General features: G+C 37.4%; 1 protein-coding gene across 2 annotated transcripts in view; it reads left to right on the forward strand.

The window, feature by feature from the left end:
• Nucleotides 1–18,755, forward strand: part of METTL15 (methyltransferase 15, mitochondrial 12S rRNA N4-cytidine) — a 230,418-nt gene that overhangs the window by 198,461 nt on the left and 13,202 nt on the right. The window contains exon 6 of one of the 2 annotated variants that reach the window (XM_020977970.2): nucleotides 12,071–12,888. The exons of the other annotated variant lie outside the window; for it this stretch is intronic. Coding sequence (XP_020833629.1) covers nucleotides 12,071–12,081 — 11 coding nt within the window. The 3' untranslated portion in view covers nucleotides 12,082–12,888. Of the gene's footprint in view, nucleotides 1–12,070; nucleotides 12,889–18,755 lie in introns of those variants that run through there. 2 annotated transcript variants of the gene reach the window in all.

Below are 18,755 nucleotides of genomic sequence, written 5' to 3' on the forward strand. Positions count from 1 at the left end.
GGTTGGGATCTGCATCATTGAAAAGAGCCATTACAGCAGGCGGAGCCAAGATGGCAGAGTAAAGGCAGAGACTCTCCTGAGCTCTCCCCCAAAACCCTCAAAATATCTTTAAATAATAGCTCTAAACAAATTCTAGAGAGACAGAACCCACAAAAACACAGAGTGAAAAATTTTCCAGTCCAAGACGACTTAGAAGGTTGGCAGGAAAGATCTATTGCACCACGGTGACAAAGTAGCAGAGTCCAGTGCAGGCCACAACAGAGCAGACTGGCCCCAGCAAACCAGAAGCAAGCCTGGAGTGACTGAATCAGTAGCAGTAGTGGCAGTTTCTAGACCTCTCAGTCCACAGATGGTAAGGGGGTCAAACGGTTGGTCAGAATACTACAGGGGTCTCTTTGCTAGCACTGAGGCACCACTCTGTTGCTTTGCCCATACTCAGATCTGGGTGGCAGTCCTAGGGTGAGAAGGAGCACGAGCACACCAGAGCTTGTGACCGAAATTGATCACTGAGGCACCATTCTGTTGCTTTGCCCATACTCAGATCTGGGTGGCAGTCCTAGGGTGAGAAGGAGCACGAGCACACCAGAGCTTGTGACCGAAATTGATCAGGGACTCTCCTCACAGTTCCAAAGCAGAAAAGAGTGCCTGTGATCACTCACAGGTGACAGCATAGGCTAGTAGAGTAGTAAACACCTTTCCTTATACCATACCACTTGGGAAGAAATGAAAACTTACAGGCCTCTAGAAGTGTATCTGAAAACAGCTGCACAAAACCCCTGAAGCTTGGGACAATGTACCCTCCACCCTGAAAGCAAAGCCCTACTTTAACAGAGTTAAAAGTCAAGCAAACAATGGAAGAAAACATTCTGACCATAGACGGTTACTATGGTGACATGGAAGATCAAAATGCACACTCCTAATAAGATAACAAAGTCAAAGCTCCTACATCCAAAGCCTCCAAGAAAAATGTGAATTGGTCTCAGGCCTTGGAAGAGCTCAAAAAGGATTTTGAAAATCAAATAAGAGAGGTAGAGAAAAAATTGGGAAGAGAAATGAGAGTGATGCAAGAAAATCATGAAAAACCAGTCAACAGCTTGGTAAAGGAGAGACAAAAAAATACAGAAGAGAATTACGCCTTAAAAAACAGAGTAGGACAAATGGTAAAAGAGGTACAAAAAGCCAATGAGGAGAAGAATGCCTTAAGAAGCAGAACTGGTCAAATGGCAAAAGAAGCTCAAAATTCACTGAAGGGAAAAAAAAAACTCCTTAAAAAGTATATTTGGCCAAATGGAAAAGGAAGTACAAAAGCTTACTGAAGAAAATAATTGCTTAAAAATTAGAATTGAGCAAATGGAAGCTAATTGACTTTATGAAAACTCAAGAAACAATAAAACAAAATCAAAAGAATAAAAAATAGAAGACAATGAAATATCTCACTGAAAAAACAACTGACCTAGAAAATAGATCCAGGAGAAATAATTTTTTAAAAAAAATATTAGACTACCTGAAAACCATGATCAAAAAAAGAGCCTAGACATTATCTTTCAAGAAATTGTCAAAGAAAACTACCCTGATATTCTAGAGCCAGAGGGTAAAATAGAAATTGAAAGAATCCACCGATCACCTCCTCAAAGAGATCCCCAAATGAAAACTCCCAGGAATATCCCAGAGTTCTTAGATCAAGTAGAAAATATTACAGTTAGCCAGAAAGAAACAACTCAAGTATCATGGAGCCACAGTCAAGATAACACAAGATTTAGCAGCTTCTACATTAAAGGACTGGAGGGCTTGGAGTATGATATTCTTGAGGGTAAAGGAGCTAGGATTACAACCAAGAATCACCTACAAAACTGAGTTTAATCCTTAAGGGGGAAAAAATGGACATTCAATGAGAGAGAGAGCTTTCAAGCATTCTTGATGAAAAGACTAGAGCTGAATAGAAAATTTGACTTTCAAATACAAGTCTCAAGAGAACCATAAAAAGGTAAACTGGAAAGGGAAATTATAAGGGACTTAATAAGGTTAAACTGTTTACCTTCGTACATGGGAAGATAATATTTCTAACTCATAAGAACTTTTTCATTATTAGGGTAGTTAGAAGGAGTATGTATAGACAGAGGGCATAGGTGTAAGTTGAATATGAAGGGATGATATCTAAAAAAATAAAATTAAGGTGTGAGAGAGGAATGTACTGGCAAATAGGAAAGGGAGAGGTAGAATGGGATAAACTATCTCACCTAAAAGAGGCAAGAAAAGACTTTTACAGTGGAGGGGAAGAGGGGGCAGGTGAGGGGGCATTAGTGAACCTTTCTCTCATCAGAATTGGCTCAAAAAGGTAATGACATGCACACTCAATTGGTATATAAATCTGTCTTACTCTACAGGAAAGTAGGAGGGGAAGGAGATAAGAGGCAGGGCTGATAGGAGGGCAGATTGAGGGAGTGGGTAGTCAGAAGCAAAACACTTTTGAGGAGGGGTAGGGTAAAAGGAGAGAGAGAGAATAGAATAAACAGGGGAAATAGGATAGAGAGAAATACAGTTAGCAATAGTAACTGTGAAAAAAAAATTTGAACCAAGTTTTTCTGATAAAAGATTCATTTCTTAAGCATGTAATGAGAACTGAGTCAAATTTATAAAAATAAAAGTCATTCCCCACTTGATAAATGATCAAAAGATGTGAACAATTTTCAGATGAAGTAATCAAAGATATCTACAGCCATATTAAAAAAAATACTCTAACTCACTGTTGGTTGGAGAAATGCAAATTAAAACAATTCTGAGGTATTACTTCAAACCTATTAGATTGGTGAATAGGACAGAAAAGAAAAATGACTAGTGGTTGAGGGGATGTGGGAAAAATGAGACATTGTTGTGTTGTTGGTAGAGTTGTGAACTGATTCAGCTTCTCTGTAAAGCACTTTGGAACTATGCCCAAAGGGCTATAAAACCATACACATACTCATTGACCTAGCAATGTGACTAGTAGGTCTATATCTAAAAAGAGATTAAAAAAAAAAAGGAAAAGGACCTATGTGTATAAAAAAATATTTATAGCAGCTCTTTTCTGGGGGCAAAGAATTGGAAATTGAATGGATGCCCATCAACTGGGGAATGGCCAAACTGTTCTGTGATTACAATGATATGCTAGTGTGCTATAAGAAATAATCAGTAGGATGCTCTCAGAAAAACCTGAAAAGACTTACATGAGCTGATGCAAAGTGAAATGTACTGTGTACAAAGTAACAGCAAGATTATGAGATGATCAGCTGTGAATGACTTAGCTATTCTCAGCAGTACAATGATCGAAGACAATTCTGAGGGACTTTTGATGAAAAATGCTATCCCTCCCCAGAGAAAGAACTATTGGTGTCAGAATACAGATTGAAGCATACTTTTTTTTTACTTTATTTTTCTTGAGGGTTTTTTTTCTGTTTTCTTTCACTACATGACTAATATGGATAGGTTTTGCATGGCTACACATGTATAACGTATATCGAATTGCTTGTCTTCTCAGTGAGGGGAGGACAAAAGAAGAGTATTTGGAACTCACAGTTTTAAAAATAAATATTGAATGTTAAAAATTGTTTCATATGAAACTGGGGAAAAATAAAATACAAATAAACAAGAGCCATTATGGTATTATTAGGTTTTGCTTAGCAATAGCTAGTGAGTTCTGAGTCCTATCAATCTTAAATTTATACTATGAATGAAAGCAGAAGACAAAAGCAAATTATAGCTAAATGAAAGGATGGCTCACAAACTCTCTGGTGAGAGGAATAATGGAATTGATGGAGTCGGTCTTACTATTCATCCAAAAACAACAAAAAATATGGGCTTATTACCTAGTTATGTACCTGGTATTATGGTGCTTATGGTAAACATTTGCAAAAAAGACCAGGAAGATACATGCAACTTATGTTTCACCATCTTTTGCAAAGAAGTAGATGGAAAAGAAATGCCACAAAGAATTGAATAAGACCCACTATCTAAACAGCATATTAAAATACAGCCAAAGCAGTCCTGAGGGAAAAATGTACATCCCTAAACACTTTGATCAGCAAAAAGGAGAGGGAAACAATCAATAAACTGGTCCTAAAGCCAATATAAACTATAAAAACAATGAATTTTAAAGCCTCAACTAAACACTAAAATAGAAATTCTGTAATAAACAAGAGATGAACAAAATTAAAAGCAAAAAAATCTGTTAAACTGATAAATAAAAAAGGTGTTTTTTCCCTACAATTTTATTTTATTTTATTTTATTTATTTTTTGATACAAATTTATTTATTTTTAGTTTTCAACATTCACTTCCACAAGTTTTTGAGTTCCAAATTTTCACCCATCTCACCCTCCCCCACCCCAAGATGGCATGCATTCTGAATATCCCTTCCCCTAGTCTGTCCTCTCTTCTATCTCTCCCCCTTCTCTTATCCCCTTCCTCTTCTATTTTCCTATAGGGCAGGATAGATTTCTGTATCCCATTTCCTGTATTTCTTATTTCCCAGTAGCATATGAAAGCATTTTTTAAAACATATTTAAAACTTTAGGTTTCAAATTTTCTCCCTTCCTCCCTCCCCACCCACCCTCATTGAAAAGGCAAGCAACTCAATATAGGTTGTACATGTGCAGTTATGGAAAATACTTCCATAGTAGACATGTTGTGAAAAACTAACTCTATTTCCCTTAATCCTATCCTGCCCTCCCATTTATTCTATTCTTTCTTTTGACCCTGTCCCTCCTCAGAAGTATTTACTTCTGATTACCCCTTTCCCAATCTGCCCTCCTCTCTATCATCCCCCTGCTCTCTTGTCCCCTTTCCCCCTATTTTCCTGTAGGGTAAGACAGATTTCCATACCCAATTGAATGTGTATGTTATTCCCTCCTTAAGCCAAATCCTATGAGAATAAGATTCACTCATTCCCTCTCACCTTCCCCGTTTCCCCTCCACTGTAAGAGACTTTTCTTTTCTGTTTTTTTTTTGTGAGATAATTTACCCCATTCTACCTCTCCCTTTCTTCTTCTCTGAGTATAATCCTCTCTCATCCCTTAATTTTATTCTCCAGATATGACCCCTTAATCTTCAACTCACCCTGTGCCCTCTATCTATCTATCTATATATACATACATATAATTTTTTTCCTCCAACTACCCTAATACTGACAAAGGTCTCATGAGTTATAAATATCATCTTTCCATGCAGGAATGTAAACAGTTCAATCTTAATAAGTCTCTTATGATTTCTCTTTCCTGTTTACCTCTTCATGTTCCACTTGAGTCCTGTATTTGAAAGTCAAATTTTCTATTCAGCTCTGGTCTTTTCATCAAGAATGCTTGAAAGTCCTCTATTTCACTGAATGACCATTTTTTCCCCTGAAGGATTATACTCAGTTTTGCTGGGTAGGTGATTCTTGGTTGTAATCCTATCTCCTTTGCCCTCCGGAATATTATATTCCATGCCCTGCGGTCCTTTAATGTAGAAGCTGCTAAATCTTGTGTTATCCTGATTGTGTTTCCACAGTACTTGAATTGTTTCCTTCTGGCAGCTTGTAATATTTTCTCCTTGACCTGGGAACTCTGGAATTTGGCTACAATATTCCTAGGAGTTTTCCTTTGGGGATCTCTTTCAGGAGGAGATCTGTGGATTCTTTCAATTTCTATTTTGCCCTCTGGTTCTAATATATCAGGGCAGTTTTCCTTGATAATTTCTTGAAAGATGATGTCTAGGCTCTTTTTTTGATCATGGCTTTCAGATAGTCCAATAATTTTTAAATTCTCTCTCCTGGATCTATTTTCCAGGTCAGTTGTTTTTCCAATGAGATATTTCACATTGTTTTCTAATTTTTCATTCTTTTGGATTTGTTTTACAGTGTCTTGATTTCTCATAAAGTCACTACTTCCAATTGCTCTATTCTAATTTTTAAGGAAGTATTTTCTTCAGTAATCTTTTGGACTTCCTTTTCCATTTGGCCAATTTTTCTTTTTAGGGCATTTTCTCCTCATTGGCTTTTTGGACCTCTTTTGCCATTTGGGTTAGGCTATTTTTTAAGGTGTTATTTTCTTCAGTATTTTTTTGGGTCTCCTTTAGCAAGCTGTTGACTTGTTTTTCTTGATTTTCTTGCATCACTCTCATTTCTCTTCCCAGTTTTTCCTCTACTTCCTTACTTGCTTCTCAAAATCCCTTTTGATTTCTTCCAAGGCCTGGGACTGATTCATATTTTTCTTGGAGGCTTTGGATGTAGGAGCTTTGACTTTGTTGTCTTCTTCTAGTTGTATATTTTGATCTTCTTTCTCACCAAAGTAAGATAATATAGTCTGACTCTTTTTGTGCTGCTTGCTCATGATCCCGGCCAATTACTTGAGTTTTAAACTCTTTGTTAAGGTATGAATCTGCTTCCAATGTGGAGAATGTACTGTCCCAAGCTTCAAGGGTTTGTATAGCTGTTTTCAGAGATACTTGTAGGGACTTATAAATTTTCAGTTCTTCCAAGTTGGTATGATAAGGGTCGAGGTGTTTACTCTTTTCCTGGCCTGTGACCACAAGTATTCTTTTCTGTTCTGTAACTGTGAGGAGGGTTCCTCTCCACAGCCACTACAAGCTGCACCGTGCCAGTGCTCCTCCTTACCCCAGCACCACCGCCCAGAACTGTGACCCAGATCCAGGGGAAAGCAAGAGATTCCTGCCTTAGCACTGGCAAAGAGATCCCTGCAATCCCTCTCTGATCAGCCATTGGATTCCCCCTCAGTCTGTGGGCCAGAAGCTCGGGAAGTAGCTGCTCCCCCCCCCCTCAGGGCCACGTTCTTGGGGAGTGGAGCTGAGACCCTGCCTTACTTTCCCAGCACTGAAGAAACAGACTTTTCCTACTGACCTTCTAAGTTGTCTTTGGCATTCGTGGATTGAGGAGTCTGGAAACCTCCACAGCTTCCAGAGATTCAGTCCTCTGAGGCCTGCTCCAGGTTCTCTGTGGCCTGCCCACCCACGGGCGCTGAGCTGAGCTCCCAGCCAGGCGAGATACACCTTTCTGATCAAATGTCCAGGTTGTCTTGGGCTGGAAATTTGTTTCACTTTGTCTTTTTGTGGGTTCTGCTGCTTCATAACTTGTTTAGAGCCATTTTTTATGAGTATTTGGAGGGGTTTGGGGGAGAGCTCAAGCAAGTCACTGCTTTCACTCTGCTATCTTGGCTCCGCCCCACAAAAAGAAGCTGTTTTTTAAAAAAATAGAAAAGCCATTACTTAGTCTGATTAAAAGAAGAAAGAAAAACAAAAATGTCAGCATAAAAAATTAAAGAGGGTATCACAACAAATGAAAAGGAAAAGGGATCATTGGAACATAAACTGGCCATCTAGTCTGACCCCCACAGATGAAGAAACTAAGGGTTAGAAATGTCAAGTGATTTGCCCAAGGTTACCTAAGTATTAACTAGCAAAGCTAAACTTTAAACCTTGATTTTCTTACTCAGTCCAGGGCTCTTTGAATTCTACCATGCTGTCTCCAAAATTATTAGAAACTAATTTTGCTAATTGCATGTCAACAAAACTGACCATTTAAAGGAAATGGACAAATGTTTATGAAATATAAAATTCCCAGAATAATAGAATAAGAAATAGAGAATTTAAATAACCTAATTTTTTAAAACAATGAATAAGCCATTCATGAGATTCAAAAGAGAACAATCATTAGACTAGCTGATTTTATAAGTCATTTAAAAATAATTATATTTCATAAACTCTTTGAAACACTAGAAAAAAAGAAAAGACACTACCAAATAATTATAATGAGTCAGAAAAGATCTTGATAGCTAAAGTGGCGAGAGAAACAAAGAAAAAAAATTATAAAGCAATGTTCCTATGAATATCAGTATAAAAAAATTAAGTAAAAGATTATCAAAGAGGTAACATCAACATATCATAAAGATTACACACTGTGACCAAGTATAGCCTATATATTAGGAATACAAAAATTGGTTCAATGTTAGAAAAACTATAGACATCATAGACCATATTAATAACAAAAACAATCAAAATCACATGATTATTCCAATAGAGGGAGAAGCTTTGACAACACACAGCATCCATTTATGCTTAAAAAAAGACTTAAAATCCATAGGAATAGAGGTACCTTTCTTTAGTATGTAAATAGTATTGATCTAAAACTGTTATCTAGCATTATATGTAATGGAGATAAACTAGAGGCCTTTCCAGTAAGATCAAGGGTAAGGCAAGAACTTTCATTATCACAACTATTATTTGACACAGTTCTAGAAATGCTAGCTATAGCAATAATGAAGAAAAAGAAACTGAGGAATAAGCATTGAAAATGAAACAAAATTGCAACTTTTTAAAGATATGATGATATAGATGGAAAACTCATGAACTAAAAAATTAATTGCATCAATAATAACTTCAGTAAAGTTGAAGGATGTAAAGTAGCCCCACACAAATCACTAACCTTTCTAATTTTTCCAACAAACAACAGGAAGAGAAATTCTACTCACAGTAACTTTAGAATAAATAAAATATTTGCAGACCCACTTAGCAAGAAAAATAGGAATTATATAAAAAACAATTAACTCTTTTATGGAAATAGACAAGTCTAGGTAAATGGAGAGATTAATAATCATAGTTGGTTTGTGTCTAATATAACAAAAATACACACTCTACATAAATTAAATTTATTCATTTAATATCATACCAACAAAACTACCAGAGAATCACTTAAAACAGCTAGGGAAAAAATAGCAAAATTCATCTAGAGAAAAAAATAACAATTTTCAAGTGAAATAATGAAAAAGTGGGAAAGTAAGGACCTTGGAAATAACGCATCTCAAACTGTATTACAAAGCAGCAGTGATCATCAGAACTATTTGATTATATATGTAGTTGATTAGTGGAACAGATTAGGTATAACCATACATAATAAGATAGCACTTGATGAAAAGTAAAGATCCCAACTACTGAGCTAAGATTATTTCAAAATCTCCTGGGAAAGCTGGAAAGTATTCCAGCAAAAATTAGTTTTTAAGTTAATATCTCACAAGCTCCAAAAACATAAATGACTTGGATGTAAAAGCTTATATCATAAACCAATTAGAGAAGCATGAAAGAAAATGTTTTTCACAGTTTTGGGTAGGGGAAGAATTCATGATTTGATAAGCGAGAGAATCATAAAAGATAAAATGGACAATTTTGATTGCATAAAATTGATGTTTTTACACAAGCAAAACCAATACAAATCAAATTAGAAGGGAATTGGTTAACTAGGAAAAGATTTTTGCATCAGGTTTGTCTGATAAAGATCTGATATCCAAAATATACAAGGTGTTCCAAAAGTCTTAGTGCAGACTTCTAGAACACCCAATTCACCCTAGAAAGTATTTGAATGACAGACATTCTACAATAGATGAATGATCAAAGGATGTAAACAGGCAATTATTAAAGAAAGAAATCCAAACTATCCAAAAAAAATGCTCCAAAGGACAGAGAGAAATGCAATTTAGAACAACCCTGAGGTTTCACCTCCTGTCAACCTTATACCTATCCGATTGGCAAAGATGACGCAAAAGGGGAAAAAACCAGGAGGGTTTAGGAGGAAATAAGCACATTAGTGCACTGTTGTAAAAAGCAGGGTAGTAGCGAATATCCCAGAAAGCCATTTGGAATTTTGCCTCACAAGTCACTAAACTGTGCGTACCCTTTTCCATGGCTATGCCTATGCCCAAAGAAATCGAAGGGAAAGGGAAAGGGTCCACATATACAAAAATGATTTTAGAAAGTCTTGTTGTAGCAAAGAACTGAAAACCAAAGGTGTATCCAACAACTAGGTAACAGCTTAACAGGTTATAGTATATGAATATCATGGAACATTATTGCACCATAAGAAATGACAAAAGAGATAATTTCAGAGAAACATGGGGAAATTTGATTAAACTGATGCAGGATGAAGTGAGCAGAATAATTCATATAGAAATAACAACATTGTAAAGTAAAGCAAATTTGAAATACTGAAAAACTGATAAATACCATGACAACTTCAGAGGGCCGGTAATGAGGCATGTTACCAGCGGCCTAACTGAGGTGTTAACTCAAGAAGAATGAAACATACATTTTTGGACATGGCTAGTGTGTGGATTTGTTTTACTTCACTCTGCTTACTTGTTGTAAGGATTGCGTTTTTCTTTTTTTCATGGTGGGGGGGTAGAGGGAAGCAGGAAGGAAGCCAAATGGTGTTGCCAAGAAAGAGAGTCATTGAAGTCATTTTAAAAATGCATAGAAGGGAAAGCCTGAGGGAAACACACAAGTGGCGCAGCTTTGAAAATTGTATGTTGAATTTATGATTACTTTTTAATAAAAGCAAGCTGTATGTAATGGAGAACTACATCTAATCCCTTTTTTCTGTTATATTTTATATTTTCTCTTTTTTGATGTTTGTGAAGTTCAGAATTTTTAAAAAGAATAATCCACATGTGGATTCTGGCTGCAGATAGGAAAAAGGAACAGGAAAATTTTCCTAAGTAAGACTTGACCTCGGCAGACCACATCTTAATAATCATACAGTTGACTGAAGGGGACATGGGATTCACTATGTTTATTATTTGTTGGCTCTAAATTTGTAATCAGTTGGTAGAGGAAAATTCCCACTTCCAAGCTCTCTTCCAACAAGGTGTCTTCCATGCATGTTTTGCAGTTATACAAGGTTCCTTGAAAAGTGTAACACTGATAACTTTGTTCAGTATCCCCTCTGATTATTAACATCAAGTGAGGTAGAAGGTCAAGGCCCTTCTACCTTTGTCAGGACCAAATCAAGTCACTTTTTCACGTGACAGATATTTGAAGACAGCTGTCATGTCCCCCACAAATCTTCTCAATTCCTGGCTTTTTCCAATCATTACTAATTTTTCAGCTACTAAGTCTTAGTTTCATGTCTTCACCATACTGGTCACTTTTCCCCAGGACATAATCCAGCTTGAAATGTGGTAAAGAATTGGGCACAATATTCCAAATATGGTTTGACTCCATCAGAATATATTGGGACCAGAAGCTTCCTCATTCTTGGTAATATATTTCTATTAATGCAGTCTACAGTCATATCAGTTCTTTCTGTTTCCACTTCGTAGTTTTGACTCATACTGTCTTCACAGCCCACTAACACTCCCATGTCTTTGGCACTGGAGACTGTTTTCTGACTATATCTCATCCATCTTGTACTCATGCCATTCATTTATCACCAGATAAAGTTTGTAGTCCCTTCCAACCCTTAAGAATCTATGATGCTATGATTAGAATTGACTGAAATTACGTGGTAGTAAAGTTTATATCAAGTGTGAGGAATATGTTAAATGTTGGTCGATGCTGTTGAATTGAAATATATAGTGTGGCTATCACCTGAAAATAATTTCAGTAAGGTTTATTGTAGCTCATTGCTGGATACATGGTTGAAACATGTTTGTTGAAGAGTAAATCAATGAAAGATTTGTATATTCCCCAAGTGAAATTTAATTCTTGTAAAAACTATAATGTTGAAAGTAGTTACTGACAATCAGTTGTATCCTTTTTTCACTTTTTTAGAGTGTGTCAGCTGTGTATTTTGTGAGATGCAAAGAAAGAATATTCTTTCCCCCCAGTGCTGTCTCTTTCCTTTGTACTCTTTCCTCTGCCTTCAACTCTTGGTACCTGGAAGGAAGAATACTGACTTGTTTGGAGGAGGCTACTGATAGTACTGGCCCTACAGTCAGGAAAGACTGAGTTCAAATCCAGCTTCAGATACTCACTAGCTGTGTGACCCTGAATAAGTCACTTAACTTCAGTTTCCTCATCTGTGAAATGAGGATAATAATACCACCTATCTCACAGGGTTGTTGTGAGAATCAAATGAGATAATATTTGTAAAAATATTCAGCAGATTATCTGACACATAGTAGGTGATATATAAATGCTTTTTCCCATCTCTTCTGGTTCTGTAGGGATGTAGGCTGGAGGAAATAAGGAGAACTAAGCATTGAGAAAAAGGAAAATAGAAATCATGCTGTCTTGGCAACCATTATTAAAAAGTAGTGATTTTCATCAAATTTTAGGCACTGAATGAAGCTCCAATCCTGGGATCCTGTGCATCTCATTGATAGACATTCATCATTTGTATCCTGGACCCAAACCCACCACGGTACCTGACCATCTTCATGCTGTATTATATATACCTTTTCCTCTACACCCATCTATGCTTTTAACCTGCCTATGAGAATAATCATAAATGCCACCATTCCTGGAAGGGATGTGTTCATCTGATTTAGTTGCCCTGACTCAGCTTACCATTCCTGCAACAACACTACTCTCTAGCCACCACTCCCTTAATTGAAGGGAGGGCCGTTTTTCCCTATTAGAATGTAAGCTCCTTGAGGACAAGGACTGTCACTTTTTATATTTGGACTTAGCACAGTGCCTAGCACTAGCACTTAATAAAGGTTTTTCACTCATAGCATCATATTTAATATGGTCTTAAGATGCATACATACCTCCAATAAGTTTAAACTATTTTGCCATTGTTTACATTCTTTAAGTATACTTTTCCATCCTTTTCAGTAAGCTCTGTGTCTCAAAAAATAACCACCACAAATTTCTTTATACTAATGTTGCCACTATTAAGAAATAAAACTCTCAGGACATTTAATTATCAGTTCTGTGTAAAGTTCGACGGTCATACCTACGGCAGTATTTGGATGGGTTACCAATGAGTCATAGCTGTAATTGTTGCTGCCTATGATAATGCATTTGTTCTTCTGTCATCTCAAGTCTCTTGAGTTCAATCCATTGTATACTGTGCATTTTTTATGTGTGCATCATGCCAAGTAAATTATCAAGTGACATTTCATAAGGAGACTTATTTCTTCCTTTTAATAAGACTATTAGGAGACATTCTGTACAGAAGGTCCAACGTTTAATAAAAAGAAAGATTAAAAAAAATTGAATATCTACTTTCATTGTAGCTCTGATTGGTCTAAGTTTCTAAGGATGAAGTTGGGCAGAATAAATCTAATCCACTATGGCTTCTTCCCAACCCTAATGGTAGACAGTATTTTAAGGTCTAATCCCAGGTTGTGAAGGCAACCTAAATTAATAATATGGGCCCAGAAACATCCCATTTCTTTTTAATCTAAGAAACATTTATTAAATACCTACAATGTGTACCAGTGTACTTAATTGCCAAATCCAGTAACCTGTCCTCAGTCCTCATCTTTCTTGACCGCTGTGTAGCATCAAACAATGTCGAACACCTTTTCCTAGATACATCTTCCTGTAAGTTTTCATTGGTCTCTCAGCACTCTAATCTCTTATTGCTCTGTTGCTCCCCAGTCTCTTTTGTTGGATCTTTTCCCATGTCATATCCCTTAACTGTGGGCAATGCCCAAGGCTTTCTCCTGGGCCCTCTTCTCTTTTTTCTCTATATTCTCTTAGTGACCTCATCAGCTCCCACAGATTTGGTTAACTTCTTGATGGAAATGATTCCCAGATCTGTATATCTTCTCCACTGAGTCTCTCTCCTGAGCTCCAATCCCACACTACCAATTACCTATTGGACATTTGGAACTAGATATCCCATACCTCAACATGTCTAAAACAAAACACGTTATCTTTCCCTTCTGAATCCTTCTCTTTACTGAATTTCTGTTTTTACCATCAAAAAGACCATAATTCTCGACAATTATTAGACTTGAAACCTCACCAGTGTCATCTTCACCTTCTCACTCTTATCCCATATAGCCAATCAATTGCCAAATCATGTCCTTTCTACCTTAAAAATATCTATTGTCTATGTGCTCTTCTCTCTACTCACTCATCCACAATCCCAATTCAGGCTCTTATCATCTGCCTGGGTTTTTATAAGAATCTTCTAATTATTCTCCCTGCCTTAGCTCAACAGCCCCACTCAAGATCATCCTCCACACAAGTGCCAAAGTGATTTTCCTAAAGTACAGGTCTGACTATGTCACCAGCCTACCCAGTAAACTCCTCTGGCTGCCTGTTCCTTCCAGGATTGAATGTGACATCCTTTGTTTAGCCCCTTCTTATCTTTCCGGGATTCTTACACTTTTATTCCCTACCATATACTCTACGATCTGCCTATAATTACTTACTTACTATTGCTGATCTTCATGCCATAAGACTCAATCCACTTTCTGAAGGAAGCCTTTCCTAATCCTCTCTACCCCCAATCGCCAGAGGTTTCCCGTCTGAGTTTACATTTCATCATTTCCCTTTGGAGGGAGAATGTAAACTCTTTGAGGTAAGGGACTGTTTTTGCCTTTTTTTTTTCTTTGAAATCTGCAGCACTCAGCAGAAAGCCTGTGAGATCTTAATAAGAGCTTTGTAAATGCTTACTGATTGATTACTATCCTAAAATGTAATGCCTACCCACTGAGTCCCTGTGTGTGTCCTGTACGTATTTACTTATGAACATGTATCCCTTAGCAGAACATATACATTCTTTGAAGGAAGGGACTTAGAAGAAAACCTACACTCAACAGGCACTTATAAAAGATACTTATTGACTTGTTATGGACAAGACATATGCAAATCGATATTACTCTAGGGAATATGAATCAAGTACAGAGCAAAGTAGACTACTCTGGAGAGCTCTAGTCCAGGGATGGCTCCCAGATCAGCTCACATACTGCTGCTATGCACCATAGTCAAAGCCCTGTGATTTCTGGACCTGGCCTGAATTTGAACCTGGCTCCAGGGAGTGGAGAAGAGGTAAGAATGCCCACTTACCTCACTTTCTATTTCTTGCCATCTTGTATTGTGTGGATTTCTACTGATGGAAATAAAAATAATGTATTCCAAATATAAATTATATTTATGGTTTTCACCTTGGTGAAATTTTACAGACCTATTTATCATTCTGCTTCCTTTTCCTTTTTTTTTAAAGTAAATAATTTTCTGCTGTTACTTTGATCAGTGATATAGAAGACTTCAAGAGGTAGCTAACATTGCAAAAATCTGAGAGAGAGCAGCCAATTTGAGAATGAGGACTACCCAGAACTGCCTTTTCATAGAACTCTGACTTGCTTTTGAGATTTCTATGCTTCCCATCCTTTCTGAGATGGTATGATGAAAGATGATAATGTGTGCACTTACTTCCCCCAAAGATATACTGAGAACACCTACCTTGCACCAGAATAGGTGAAGAGTAAATGTTTGTTGAGTGAATAAGTGAATGAAATAGGTGGTCAGGGTACTGATGGGCCAATCTCCAAGGCAGTGTTTTCAGAGTTTTTGCTCAGACTGTAGCTATTACATGTTTTATATGGAAACCCTTTAAAAACAAACATCTGCTTTCATTTTACAGAGTTTAAAATGTTTATTTCATCCTAAAGGAATGTCAAGAGGAGAAAACTCCAATGTTAATGGGGTCAAATAGATCAAAGATAGTATTTGAGGGAGGGGGAATGGATGAAAGAACAGTTTTGATGTCTGAAGTACAATGGTAAGTATAAGAATCAAGAATAATGTCCCTGAATCATTGTATATGGTTCCTTTTGTTTTAGAGATGAAGATGAAAAATTATGGGGTATCTGGAAAAGAAACCCCTCAGGAGTTATGGATACATTTTTTTTAAATTAAGGAATGGAGGTCATCTCTCCATATGTTCTGTTTTCCTTTTATGTAGTTTTCAAGTAAGAACATCAACCCTTTTGCTATTTCTCAAACTCTTCATCTACTTGAATCTTCTTTGATTCAAAGAATATTATAGATTTTAGTTCTAGAAGACATTTCTCACCATTTAGGCTCTCCATAACTATATTATAGACCCTTCCCCCCCTTTTTTTCATCGTCATCTCAGCATAGTTTTGTACAAATAGCAATAATTATAGCAACTTATATTTGTATAGCACTTTACGGTTTACAAAGATTATTCCTCACCACATCCCTCTTTTACAGATAAGGAGTCTCAGAGAGGTCAAATGCCTTATAGAGGATCATGATTATCATTTACGTTTACCAGCTGTCAGACTAAATGTAATGCAACTATTTCATGTGGATTTTGTATAACTTTTAACAAAAAAAAAGTGAAATGGCATAAGTAGCAATAATGGTAAAGCTACTTACAAAATCATAACAACTGGGCAGAGGACATTGTCATTCAGCTATTTAATAATCATGATTATTTCTATTATTTATTACTAATACATTTTTTTCTCTTAAAATCCAACCCTACAATCTGCTGTGGAGCCAACAATAGGAGAGACAACTCTTAAGACTGGTATATTATGAATATATTGGCATATCATCATGGAGTTCTTAAGTTCTGGTATAAAAACCAGGAACACAATAAGTCAGTAGCAATATGATCTGACAATGCTTTCTTTCATCAGACAAAAGTGCAGCAAGTGGCAATGCCCCAAAGAAGGAAGGCAAATCATTTTTGCACCAGTGAGATCCAATGGTGCGTGTTCTGTTTATCTAAGATGGCGTTAAATGCCAAATTTAGAACTTACCACACCTGTGCCCTGTATTGTGGAGTTCTTTTCTTTACTGTTCTTCTTGAACTTCCCTCCTTCCAAAGACCTATTATCCTTTCTGGAGCATTACCAGCCATGGTTCATGGTTCAGCTCTCTATAATAAAGGGAGGGTCTAATCAAAATTATCCATGCAACAGAGATACCTCCTAATAATGGAAGATACTTCATTCAGACCAATAGCACACCTGTCAAATTTATCGTAGACACTATACAAAAAATCTTTTGATGATGGAGAACTAGTATAACAGCCTCCTTCAGGGAACTAGTGGGCAATGGTGCTAAACTTCAGCAAAGCACAACAAACGTGTGTTAGACCTCTGCTATAGGCTAGACATTGTGGGCACCCCCCCCCCAATATTTTATAATATTTATTCACAGATACCTGAACTCCTTTACTAGATCTAGAGGACATATTTCTTTCCACTGTTAATAGTTTCCTCGTTGATTTATCTACTCATATTTGAGATCTTTGAATTTTCTTCTTCCTGAGCTCTTTGGTAATTTCAGGTTTGGGATTTTGTTTTCCTTATATTCCCCTGTTGTTCACTATCTGACTCCCTCCCCTCTAAGGTGAAGTTTCCTTGGAGGCTTGATCTCAGAATGCCTCAGCCTCCTCCCCTGCTGGGCAATTCGTGGTTCACCCACTGAGGTCTCTGACCCAAGTGAATTTTAGGGAGACAGAATTGGCCCTAGGTGGATGCTGAGCTCTTTCCTTCATGCTTAGTAGAGTGCTGCATAGTCCCCACACACAGTGTCCTGTTCCTCTCCTTCCATTCCTCAGTTCTCTGCCCCAGAATCAGCAGATTAGAGCTTTTCAGGACTGGTTCTCCAGGGTTGCTTTCTGTAGTTTGGGTCTCCTGGGCTCTTAAGAGGAAGTTGGTTGAGTGGGAGTGCCCTGCCCCTTTGTTTCTGATTCTGGCTCTGCTGCAACACAGATCACTGAACCCCTCATCAAACTCCCAATGCTGGAGTGCTGCCAAGGCATGAAACTTCAGCAGGCTTTCACATCCTGGTGCTGGGAATCTCCATGACACTGAGGAATATTGTGTTCTTTGTTCAAATCCTTCAGCGAGCTAAGTTCAGCCTCACTGCTGGTAGTGTGGGAGGTGGGGGTGGGATGCTAAGTGAGGAGTCAACTCATAGGTTTGTTTTAACCTTCTTTTGGATCCTGGGTGATCTAAATCATAGAGACAATTAAAGTTGCCTTATGTTTGGTGCATAATTTCTGTTCTGGAGAGATTTGAGAGATGAGGAGATCAGCAAAACTTTTGAGCCCTCTGTTCATCACACAATCCAGAAGTCATCCACACGTTTTGTGGGAAAGATGGAGGGGAACTGGCAAATAGAAACAACAGTTCAGTATTGGGTTTGAATGTGGAAAAGGAAATCAGAAACAGTAGTAGTAACCTATTTTTTCCAACAGACATATCCCACTGCCTTTGCCCTTTGGTTGTTTATATGTCATCCCATAAACAAAATCCTGCTGTTATTAGCTCTAGGATCAGATACTGATCTCACCAGTGAGTGTCTAATATATAAGAACATTATCAATTATCTTTTTTTCACTCTCCTCAGAGCTCTTCTGTTGTGACAGATGTTTAGAGAAAGTTTAAAGAGCCCATCTCCCAGAATAGCACACTGTAGATATGCTGCAGAGTACTTATTATGGTTTTAAATAAGCTCATTTTGGGACTTAATATGCCTCTTGTATAGACTTCTCCTTTATGCCCCCAGGGGCAACTAGGTGGCACAGTGAATAGATCACCAGTCCTAGAGTCAGGAACCTGATTTCAAATTCAGCCTCAGACAATTTCTAGCTGTGTGACTCTGGACAAATCACTTAACCCTGTTTGCCTCAATTCCTCATCTGTAAAATGAGCTGGAGAAGGAAATGGCAAACTGTTCCAGTATCTTTGCCAAGAAAACCCCAAAGGAGCATCCAGAGAGTAGGACATGAAACAACTCAGCAACAAAAAACTTTATGTGCATGGGATCTCTTCAGACAGTCTGTGACCAGTTGTTAAAGAGCCAAAACTTGAGTTCATCTTGACTGTTGAGATTAGCTAATAAGTGAGGCAACTAGGTGGTGCAGTGGATAGAGCACCAGCCCTGAAGTCAGAAGTACCTGAGTTCAAATCCAGCCTCAGACACATAACACTTACTAGCTGTGTGACTCTAGGCAAGTCACTTAACCCCAACTGCTTCACAAAAAAACAAAACAAACAAAAAAAGGATTAGCTA

Source organism: Phascolarctos cinereus, unplaced genomic scaffold (genome assembly GCF_003287225.1).
Source record: "Phascolarctos cinereus isolate Bilbo 61053 unplaced genomic scaffold, phaCin_HiC Scaffold_9;HRSCAF=440, whole genome shotgun sequence".
In the NCBI taxonomy this organism is placed as follows: Eukaryota; Metazoa; Chordata; class Mammalia; order Diprotodontia; family Phascolarctidae; genus Phascolarctos; species Phascolarctos cinereus.